Source organism: Prunus mume, linkage group LG4 (assembly GCF_029339155.1).
Source record: "Prunus mume cultivar Tortuosa linkage group LG4, ASM2933915v1, whole genome shotgun sequence".
Classification (NCBI taxonomy): Eukaryota; Viridiplantae; Streptophyta; class Magnoliopsida; order Rosales; family Rosaceae; genus Prunus; species Prunus mume.
The window spans coordinates 14,154,717-14,166,330 of record NC_142701.1 but is presented as its reverse complement, the minus strand read 5'-3'; the positions used below and the strand labels follow the sequence as shown (position 1 = coordinate 14,166,330).

Sequence of the window (11,614 nt, the reverse complement as noted above, 5' to 3'; positions counted from 1 at the left end):
TTTTGAGCCTCCCAGTACATAAGTATACATATATATATATATATATATATATAGATTACAGCTCTGATGATGTTGCAAATCGAGGTGGTGTAATGAGAAAGTGGTCACACATGCATTTGTAAATCAGCAATTTTATAATTTCTAATGCTCAATATTTTTGATAATTATCTTACTTCAGATTCTGTGAAAATCTCTAATGACACCTGCTGCTGCTGCGTAGTTTCAAAAGGGCTTTTGTGAGACCTGTGAATTGAAACTATTCAGTTCTCCTGCTCAAATAAAGGAAAATCTAGAGGGGGTTCATCTATGCATAACACCAATTGTCTGAATCTGGACTACAAACTACAAATTATATGATTTTCCCGCGATGCATATGCTGATTATGTCTGTCATTTATGATTCAAAGTTCAAACCGAAATTTTCAACATGAATCTTTAATTGGTCTGGCAAGTTACTCTGTTCTTTTCCTTGTCTAGATAATCCAGTGAACTGCAATGTTTGCTGAGCTGTTTTTTATCCCTCTTTCATAATATATATGGATTAAATTAGAGCCTCAGTTTGGGGGAAAAACTCTAGGTCAAATATCACACATGCATTGCATGAAGATCACATGCACAAGGAACAGCAAGCTGCTTAGTGCTTAAGACTGATTTATTTATGGCACAATTGTCAACCTCATGAGGCAGACATCATGAAGAGTGTGGGGGAGGCAAAATATCAATCTGTTTAAACACTGACCTCTGGAGGTGTGAAAACACCACTCCAGCATAACCTGTGGCAAATGCTTGGTGAGTCATTAATTTTGGACAAAAAAATAAAAATAAAATCCTGATTTTGAAAGCATAATGTGATAAACCAGTTAATGCTTTACATTATTTAGATTCAATTTTTTTCTTGAACAGCACGGTAAGTTAAATTCATTCCCACCCAACTCACTTTTTTTTTTGCCAAAGTTAGAAAAGGTAGGAGGGTTTTCTCGTATCAAATCAATGTCATTAGAAAAGGTAGGAGTATTTTTCTCGTATCAAGTCAATGTCATTTTCCATTCAACTACACCCCCCGTTAGTCCCCACCCAACTCAATTAGCGAGATGCCATTTAAAAACATGGGACATTTTGGAAAAAGCAAAAGGAGTGAGAAAAATTTTAAAAGAAGCAAAAATGGACAAAAATGCCCTTATTTATTTTTAGATTTCTAAGAATCCAATACATTTGCATGCTTTGATTTGAAAATTGAGTGGTTTTTTTGTCTTTTTGAAATTTTTTGGCTTTTTCCAAAAGTGAAAAAAAATTTATGTTTAAAACCTAAAAAACCTTAAAAAGAAAAAAACGGTTAGTCAAACTATCTCGCTTTACCGTCAGGGTAGGGTAAATTAGAAAAAAGAAAAAAAAAAAAAACAATTTATTTTTATTTTTTGGGGTTGAACATAGATCGGAATCTCAGACAGAAAAAAAACACATAGATCGGAATCTAAAAATAGGAAACTGAAGGACCGACATCTGAAAAAGGAAAGAAGAAACAGGACAGAAAATGAGTCCACCATAAACAGTGGACAGAGAGAGAGAGAGAGAGAGAGAGAGAGAGATGAAGCAGGCGGAGCTCACAGGGCTGCTCTGCGTGATATGGGCGGTGACTCTCCTCTATGGTGAGATGGTGGCCTTCTGGAGGCCCTCTCTCGGGTCTTGTTCATGGCCTCATCAGAGCAACAACGCTTCTTCTTCCATGGCTGACCGCGATTATGTCAAAGTGGCCGTCCTCACAGACCCACAGCTCATGGACAGAACCTCGCTTCCTCTTCCCCCAAAATCACTTGCTCTCGAATTGGCTCAGTTCTTCGCCGACTTGTTCATGCGCAGAGCCTTTCATCAATCTGTGCTTCCTCTGCAGCCCGATGTTATTTTCTTTTTAGGTGATTATTTCGATGGCGGTCCTTATCTTTCGGATGAAGAGTAAGTAAGGCACTGCAAATTTGTCTTCTTTTGTTTTTTCTTTTCAATTTCAAATAAAGTGGGGGTTTTTGCTGCTTCTATGCAATGCACTTGGTTTTTTTCAGTGTTTTAGTGTATTTTCTAGCTTCATCATGTGATTTAACGTGGAAATGAGCTCAGAATTGTTGGGTGTCCTATAGAAATTGTTACTTGGTTTGCTTTAGTTAGCCTCTTCTTCTTCTTCTTCTTTTTTTTTTTTTTTTTTTTTTTAATTAAGTAAGGGGCTCTTCTTCTAATCTTAGATTGGTAGTAAACAAATGCAATGTATTTGCTATCTGCTGTAGAATGGCATTGACGTTTGTTGCTTGATTAGGTGGAAGGAATCTTTAAGTCGTCTCAAACATATTTTTTCCCTGAGTGCGCATGAAAGATATTCAAATATCCCAGTTTACTACCTTCCTGGAAACCATGACATTGGCTATGGAATTCTCCACTCTCGTAGGGCAGAGGTACTTTTGTTATGTTGCCATTAAATGATACCCTAAGTTTTTGGTCTAGAGCTATTCTAGTTATTTTGTTGTCTTGTGCACTTGTGTGCATGGATAAAAACATCTCCGTGTGTGTGTGTTTCTGTGTGCATGAGCAAATAAGTATTGAACACATACTGTTGAAAAGAAGATTTAGAAAGGGAGAAGAATATCACATATCCCTGATTGAACTGAGTAATGTGCATAGTTTTATAGAGAAACCATACATGAAAAGATCAACAACTATTCCTAGAAATTAGCCCTCAAGTTTCGTATTGGCTCAATCAGTGCCCCTAGAAATCTGCTCAATCAGTCCTAGAGATCACCCCGAAAGATAAGCTAAGAAGGATGTTTGCAGTTTATACTAATGACACTCCCCTCAAGCTGGAGAGAAGATATGAGCAAAAAGATTTTAACCATGCTTTGGAAGGTCTTAGTAAAGATATTAGCTAACTGATTTTCACGTGGCATTGAGTCATGTAAACTATTTCACTTAGAACGGCGAGATCATGTGTCTGAGTGAATTCCTAAAAGTAAGATAAGGTTTTTGCAATCTACAGTCATGACACATGTATAGAAATGCATGTATATTTCAATGTATGTGTGTGTGAGTATGTTAAAGGAAATTCCATATGAAATGAGGAAACAGGTATGTTGAAATTTGACGAATGAGAAGGGAACCCTTGGAAATATTAGAACTGGATGAGTATGCTTGTGATTGAGTCGCATTTAGTAAGAGGTGGTCTTAGCATGTTATGAAAATGAAACTGTGTGCAATAATAACTTCACCTCTATCAAATCGTATCCTGCAAGTATATCCTGAATGTTCCATATTTGTTTTTATGCATGGTTTTCTGTTTCTGGCTCTGAGGAAGGTCTCATTTGTCAAGTATGTATGGAATTTAAGCTGTATTTTGGCTATCTGCATGTTTTTACGAAGTCTGGTTTATGACTTTTTGAGTTGTGCTTATTATGGTGTAATAAAATCTTGTCATCGACTAGACTTTTATTGACGCCCTTTCAGCAATTTTATCATCTTTTAATCATATTTACTGCTTTTTAATTAAATAGTTTCTTATATGGTTGTACCAGGCAATCAAACGATATGAAAAGGAATTTGGTAGCAGAAACTATCGATTTGCAGTTGGAAAAGTGGAGTTTATTGCCATTGACGCTCAAACTATTGATGGTATGCATGCAAACAACATTCTGTAAATCTCTGTGTGTGTATATATATATTTGCATTACCTTTCCTCTTTCCTGCATCAAATTGTCACGATTTACCTGCTTAAAGTGTAATCTAGTGAAGCAAGATTGCTTGATATGGTAAGAGAAGCTGAGAAGGTAGCTTATGTGGGATGAGAGTGGATTGGTTGGAACTTGGAAGAAGAAAATGAGAGTAAAATAGGGAACCAATTAGAAGAACACACATACGATCTTTAGTTTTTAAGTTTTTATTTCTTTATTTTTTTAGAAGAAACGAAATTTATTAAGCAAAAGAACACGGATAGTAGGGGCATATTTTAAATTTCCTATGTGCATAGGGTATATCAGGAGGTACTCTTGAAGAAGTTTTCTTGTTATACAGGCACAATAATTTTGGTCCTCTTATCTGTGTAAAAATGTAGTTTGTGCATACATCTGCGTCTGTCATTATGCTCTTAGAAACAACAAGTCAAATCATGCTTGATTTAGTTGAAATTTAAATCTCTAATAGGGAATTGGACTGAACAACTGCAGCTTATTTTCTGCATGGTGGCCACTGTAATTGCAATTGCATTTAGATGGGTGCATATTGAGTTTTACTACTGTCCATTTAAAACAATTAAATCTTGTGTATGTATCATCTGCAGGAAATCCTCAAGGAATTCTGACTTCCTCTACTCATGATTTTATCAAGAATGTCTCCATGGGTATATGATATATGCTCATTGTATGTTGTTAACTTTGCACATCATTTATTGAACTAATTCATCTAATTATTTACATCGTTGTAGATGTTCAAGCATATCCAAGGGTTTTGTTGACCCATATTCCATTGTACAGACAAGATTGGACAGACTGTGGCCCCAATCGTAATTCAGAAATCATCAACCAGGTACTGATTTGTTGCATTTTATTGGGGCAAGACTTAAGCAAAGTATATCTTTGTACGTATATTATTGGCATTATACTTTCTAGTGCATTTCACCATATTGTAATGGGTTTGTGGCTGTTGAATTTTCTCTCAGTATATAAACTCACGAGGTTCTTTTAATTTGATTTTTTTAATTCCTTATTTGAAATGTTTAGCGGATTCTGCGCTCTGCTGATGGTCAAGAAGTAGTGTAAGCTTCTTCTTCTCTTGTTTTTTTTAAATTGATGTCATAAAACTAAATTTACTTGCAAGTTTGGTTGGTGTTTGACAATTATTACCATTGTACAGGTATCAGAATTACATTACAGAGGAATCATCAAAATACTTATTGGATTCAATTCAGCCGGTAATTTCTCTTTTCTCTCTGTGATGCATCTTGTCCATGAGATGGTACTTGTTTGTCCATTGTCCATTGCACCTTGGTTGTTCATTGTTTACAGGTACTTGTTTTATCTGGTCATGATCATGATCAGTGCCATGTGATCCATGAGTCAAAATATGGGCCTGTAGGGGAGGTAAGCACCCAATGTGTTCGCATTTATAACTCTTACCAGGGCTTGATATATTATTGATAATACCTTTCAGTACACTGTAGGGACAGTAAGTTGGCAGCAGGGAAACTTGTATCCGTCTTTCATGTTAGTGTCTACCAGTAATTATGTACCTTCAACTGCATCCAATGCTGAAGAGGCAATCTTAACTCAGCCGTGCTTTCTTCCTATGCAAACACACATTTACATATGGTAACTCTCCATATTGTTGTGTGTAAATGTATGCTAAGCTTTTCAGTTCGTTTTTGTTCCTACTTCTTATTGTCTTTTCTCAAATTTCCAGGTACCTCTCTCTATTTGCTTTGACCCTCCTTGCCCTCCTGCTTTGGCCATCCAGTGGTGTTAGTGTTGGGCATAATTTTAGTGATTTAATGGGGCTTGGAAAACAACTGATAAGTAGCATCAGAAGTAGAACAAAAGAGAAAAATGAAGATCTAAATTGTGAGTATGAGATGATTTGGGATGCAGAAGGATCAATGCATCTTGTCAAGAAAGCCTTGAGCACTCCTATTGCACGTACAAGCGAGAAAAATTTAGTAGAAAGGTTTGTTTCTGTGCTACATTTGCATGCCCTGTTTCTATTTGAATGCGGCTGTGTAATTATAGATATTGAGTCCCACATCAGTTGGGTGTTGATTCAGTGCGAGCTACATAAGCTATTATGGGTAGCCCCACAGTAGTCTTTTTGGAGTATAGTGTCCATGTAACAAGTGCGTTCTTAGGATGGTGACAAATGGTATTAGTGGGTCTTGAAAAGGACACAATGGTTGTGTGGTGGGTTGACATAGACTACATAAGTTATTATAGGAAGCTCCATTAGTTGCTTTACAATGTGCACTTCAATTCATTTTACAAGGGATCTATTTTACCCTCAATTAGACTTGGTAGTTATTTATATTACTGTTCTGTCCATTGATTTATTATTACATTTGCTTTACATTCTTTCATTATTTTGTAGCAGAGGCACTGCTGTGATGCGGCCCACTGCTAGAAAGAATAGTTCCCAGGAGATAGAGGTCACTGTGAATGCAGACACCGACACCGATGCTATGGCAAAATTACTGCCTAGAGCAAGCAGATCATGGACAAAGAGAGTGATCAAAAGATTGGTGCGGACATTTAGAATGGTCATAATCATCGCTGCTGTAAATGTACCTCTCTATGTGATGTTACTTTTCAAGGACTGGATTGACAAATGACATCCAATTTGCACATTCAGTGGGCTCTGCATAATACAAAAAAGGAATACCATGCATGTCAAAGTATCGCTCCCATCTGGAAGTTAATCAGGTGAATCTTTATCGCTTTGATCTGATGTCCATGATCTGATCCCATCATGCTTTTGTACTTTTGAGTGGTAAATGGAAGTGTTTCATTTATTGAGTGAAAGGGATGTAAACTAGATCAGGATCTTAGTTCACTTTATGTTATATAAAGAAACCTCATTCACTTTTACCAGCATGTCCTTTTGAAATTTGAACAGCTTTAGCAAATTTTGGCTTAGACAAAGTTCAAACAGAAATGTAATAACAACAGAACCTCAATTGTACTGGTAGAAAGGAAAATAAGTAAATTACCAGATGCTAGTTATTGGAGAAAATAATATGATTATTGTTATTTTTCCTCTAAATCCAATTGATGGGGTCCGAGGAATTTTAAAACCGGAATCTGAACAAATAAGGGCAAGATTATTTACACTGGGGGTTAGTTTAAATAGGATTACTGATCAAGTCCAATTACATAATCGAGGAAGCCTGCATTATCTTGAAAACATGATTGGTAGTTGAAGATTCAGATAGTATGGCAGAACAGGAAAATCATTGTTTAGACTCGCTACATATATTGTCAGGCATTATAAAGAGCACACTCATTGCAAATGCGGGTTAGGCCAATTGACCAAGGCAATGTGCCCGTCCTCTTACACCTGCATTGCCATATTTTGGCTTCTAGAGTGGAAGTGGAAGGACATACTCATGTATTGATTGACTCTACATACTTTCCTCAACTTGACGGCATATCTAATTGTATCTTATGGCGAGTGGGGTCACAAGCATGGAATGAATGTGGAACTTGCTGTTTCTAGTGGATTTTCATACCTTGTGTGTTAAGAGTGGGGTGCAAGAATGGATGTAGAACTTACTGCTTATAGTAGTGGATTTCATACCTTGTGTTTAGAGTCACAGAATCTCTCCTAATGCAGACAATTATAAAGTTGTAATTGAGAGTGTTGAGTCAACTTATCTAATTAAGGTCACATTTTAATTTTAAACACAACCATTGCTCAACCCACAACTACGAATTCTTTTCTTTTCTGGCCAATGCATCATTTCAAGCTTGGCAACTATAAATTATTGCATACTACATAGCAAGTGGTCTATCAGCAGCATCCCCTGCAAACCCATGATATTACAAGCTTTATATATCCCCCCACATTGAGAAGAAGGGTGAAAACATTTTCTCCCACTCAAAAGAAATGAGGGGAAAAGGAAAAACGGAGAAGAAGAAAAAAAAAAGGCATAGAGAAAAAGCATACACCAGTGGTAGTAGTTATAATATTATTGACTCTTGAAGCAACATGAGCCAATCAAACAGCCTTTGAGATACAGAGACTCCTCCATGTCAGCTTACATCAGTGTCCATGCTTGAAAGATCCAGCTAGTTAAAAAGCAAGAGTGTGGGCATAAACCTCTGCTGTGCTCCAAAAACCTAATTGGGTTGGTCCCAAATCAGGTAAAAAAATAGAGTTGGCACTCTAGAGCAAGTAGAAGATAACCCACACAACAGTTAAAACCAACCAGACCAGCAGAAACGGGCATCCTTTCATGGAGTAGGGTAGTGTAGGTATAAGGAAAAAAGTTAAAAGCAAGAGACCAGGTGGTGAGGTTGAGTGAGTAATTCTTGTATGAACCCGTCATATATATGATATTCCTCTCACAATATATGTATGCGAGTGTCATCTCGTACGCATATTGTTCTGAGAAGAAAGTCGTATATGACAAACTCAGACAATTAGTTTCGTGGAATATGAAGGTAAGTAGAGAAGGTTGCTAGCTAGTCATCTCCTTGAATGTACCAGCAAAGGAGCATGGTGGCGCAGCGGCGCAAGATGTAAATACGAGCACGTTGCTCCTTCACCAAGGCAGCACATTTCTGGCTAAACCCATGCCGGCTTCGCTTTGCATGAGCCTTGGCTGTGACTGATGATGATCCACCCTTGTTGCATTGCACTTGAACCATATTCATGGCTGATGGCTGGTAGCTGATGATGTTGAAAAAGAAAAAGAAAAAGAAAAGAAAAAAAAAAGATCAAAAAAAGAAGACAGCTCAGGAGAGCTAAGAGGGAGTTGTGTAGGTTAAGGAGGGTTGAAGTATATATACAATTTGAAAATGCATGGGGTTGGCTGAAGTTTGAAGGAAGGGAGTGAACATGGTCAGGCTCGGAAACTGAGGGATATGCAGCCTCAGCAGCGTAGTTTTCTATGCAAGAAGGGGGAGTGAACGTGGGGTTCAAAGTAATATAAAATTAGGGAAGGGACTTGTTTATAAATTTCAGCAGAGTAACGTAGGTTGCTTGGAGTGTGGAGTGGAAGTGAGAGGTTGATTAGAAAAGTGGCAAAGGTGTGGCATGAAAACTTGAAAACAGGAGGGCTGCTTAATCAAGACAAGGCAAGGGGATGTGGTATTGGGAACCAGAGACCGGCAATCTGACCTCAATTCTGAGGTACGTTGGTTTGGTTGGATTCTAGCATTCTCATCTACCGTATTAGTCGTCACACATCCCAATATCCCAATAAACTATGAACATATGACTAACGATAAGATATTTACACATGTTTTTAAAAGATAAAAATACATCTGCAACATGACTTATCACAATTAGATATCGAACTCATTAGAAATATACATTGTCTTCGCATTCATGTTCGTCGAATATGAAACATTATCGAACCAAGTGGAGACAACTACTAGCAAAGCCTGATTGGTTGATTAATTTAGCTCAATTGAAATGAGATTAGGAACTAATTATATAATCTTAGGTGAAACAAGCTTAATTAATAGCTAGCTGTATAGGCTGAAGCTAGCTGTACATGATCCTATTCAGTCATGTGTTTACAGTGCTGCCAATTGCATATCTACCTATATAACAAATCTTAGAGGATGTGATATGTGGGCTGCTGGCTAGTAAATATATATGGAGGCTTCATGGACTTTTCAATTAAATAAGGGGTCAACTAATTTTCGAATCGAATATTTTACAATCATTTAATTCACTTGAAGTGGCAAATCTTACCTTAGGTGAATTTCAGATTTGGTGTCCAGATCCATATTCTCTCCAAATATCACATTGGGGTTAGCTGGCCAATGCAGACAACCCCAATCTCAATAGATATGTAAGGCTGTTCAACGATCTAGTAAATATATGATGCTAATTAGCATGATTTAAGTCTAAATTTCTTTTTAATGGTTCAAAACGATATGTATATAGAGTCATTCTTTATTGTCATATAGACTGTTAGTTAAGTATGCAATGCTTGAATTTGCAATATTCATATGATCTGATCAACATTACATGTCATACTTTTAATTAGCCTAAAGCACAACTGACCATCAACATAACATATCATACTTTTAGCGAGACCAAACCAAAGCCGGCCCTTTATATTTGGCTCGAAGGGTTAGTTTCAAAACTAGAGAAGGAACCATGTGACTGGTTTCATAATCTAACTTCATTTGAATCAAATCTAAAGGGCTTCAAGTTGGTTCGTATATTTGTGGAAAATCGAACTTCGATTTTATAGAGTTCTGGCAAATATGGAGGGGGAACTGAATAGTGCTTGCTCTTTTACTGATAGCTTGAGTACTAAATTCGATGGAACATGAAGAAGATCCAAAGAGGGTTTGATTCTTCCTTCGAGGAACATGCCTTCTTAACTTGTGAAGGGCCGTGGAAAATATTATATCCTCATTCAATGTATATCTTTAAGTAGTAGAGTACATTACAAGTAGCCATCATCCCCAGCCTGTAAACTTAATCTTGTACCAGGACAAAAATAGTATGATTAACTAATTAGATTTGTTACTTAAGCACCGTTGTTAATGAGATTGGTTTTTCGTATTCTACTAGTACAAAGTTGTGTACTCTTCAAACAAAATAATCATTGACCTGATTTGTAGCACCTTGTATTTGCTACAAGGTGGATGTCTTAATAGGCTAGATTTGTTCCTACTAGAGTAGATGGTTAGACAATCTAAAATGTAAGGTAATTTTATCGTAAGAAATGCTATGGACAATCTAAAATGCATGTATTCTGATACCCTAAATACTACTGTTCATCGTTTACGTGCACATGAGTGATTATCAATTGTTTTTAAATGTGAATCTCATTGGTTAAATAGAGTCTCACACTAACTAATAGTTTGGATGCGGATGACTCTCTCTTAATTTGCAAATCTTTTCTGTCATTTGTAAAACAAACGTAAGATAAGCACCATTGTTGAAAATGCGAAAATCAACGGAGTGACAGAATTCGCCTTAATTGAGCTCAATTTCGACGAAAGATTTGACAGCAAACCTGGTTCGTAGGATCAATGTGCCCAATATGCTAAGCCCAAAAAATAGCAAAAGTGTAGATCCCGTAGTCCTCTCAGCTAAAGCCCATTAGCCCAAAGTAAGACTGCTAATGGCCAATGGGTTTGGTTTTATGTTGAATTCTCACCTTTTTTTTTTTTTTTTTTGGGGTGGAATCTATCATGATCATTGTTGATTATATCACACAATCCGTACCCTAATAAGGAAAAACAAACCTGTTAAGATGCGAGGGTTAAAAATGTGTCCGAAAATCATACGGAGTTTTTATCATAGATTTTTTCATATTTCACTTGATGCATTAAACGATCGTGATTAGATATACGTAAACAGAACTACTAATCATCTTGCAAATTTACAGTAGTTTCATGGACAATTCGTGTCATCTTCATCCGAGAAGAGGGCATGTGCATATTTAATCTGAACCTACATTATTAGATAAAATCCTGAATAACCACATGTTATGTCATTTTTTTTGAAGTTAGTAAAGAGGAGAATAAGAAAAGAGGAGAAGTTTTTGTGTATGATAGAGAAAGTGAATCTGGTCACGTGTGTTCGTAACACTCTGGTTTTTATTTATTTTTTTAGGTGAAGATGAAATGGTCACATGCAAGTTTTAAATGCTCTTTTCAGGTGGAACAAAAGAATATTATGCATATGCAGCATAGGTATAGAATACATTAATTATTGGCTAAAAACAATATGTGAATGGAAATGATTAACAACAAATACATCAGATGGTCGGGGGAAGGCATTCAATTGGGTTTTTTCTTTTGTGCATGCCAGTGCCACACAGAAGAGAACGACAAATAGTGTGTTTGCTTGTTGATGATAGATTGGATAATGTCTGAACCTAACAAAACATGAAAGCCTCCATCAATGGC

The 11,614-nt window shown here is 36.7% G+C and overlaps 1 protein-coding gene across 4 annotated transcripts; it reads left to right on the top strand.

The window, feature by feature from the left end:
- The first annotated feature begins 1,450 nt into the window (after positions 1 to 1,450).
- Positions 1,451 to 7,372, top strand: LOC103327536 (Calcineurin-like metallo-phosphoesterase superfamily protein). 4 transcript variants are annotated; one of them, XR_513785.3, is made up of 12 exons: positions 1,451 to 1,949; positions 2,302 to 2,437; positions 3,548 to 3,644; positions 4,309 to 4,368; positions 4,453 to 4,553; positions 4,748 to 4,782; positions 4,881 to 4,938; positions 5,033 to 5,107; positions 5,178 to 5,335; positions 5,427 to 5,687; positions 6,102 to 6,433; positions 6,993 to 7,372. XR_513785.3 is itself a non-coding variant. In XM_089051381.1 (11 exons), exons 1-11 carry the CDS (start codon positions 1,585 to 1,587, stop codon positions 6,340 to 6,342), a joined length of 1,587 nt encoding a protein of 528 aa, XP_088907507.1. In that variant the 5' UTR covers positions 1,452 to 1,584; the 3' UTR covers positions 6,343 to 6,598. The 4 variants fall into 4 exon arrangements, 2 of the variants coding, with proteins under 2 accessions (XP_088907507.1, XP_008228089.2); XR_016126458.1 differs by having other exon boundaries at positions 1,454 to 1,949; positions 6,105 to 6,433; XM_089051381.1 differs by lacking the exon at positions 6,993 to 7,372 and having other exon boundaries at positions 1,452 to 1,949; positions 6,102 to 6,598.
- Positions 7,373 to 11,614: the final 4,242 nt, after the last annotated feature.

What these genes read in the sequence shown, in the direction of transcription:
- LOC103327536 (XM_089051381.1), top strand. Translation starts at nt 1,585, where the DNA reads ATGAAGCAGGCGGAGCTCACAGGGCTGCTCTGCGTGATATGGGCGGTG. An exon ending in TCCACTCTCGTAGGGCAGAG is followed by an intron (nt 2,438 to 3,547) that starts GTACTTTTGTTA and finishes TGGTTGTACCAG; the next exon opens with GCAATCAAACGATATGAAAA. An exon ending in AATATGGGCCTGTAGGGGAG is followed by an intron (nt 5,108 to 5,177) that starts GTAAGCACCCAA and finishes AATACCTTTCAG; the next exon opens with TACACTGTAGGGACAGTAAG.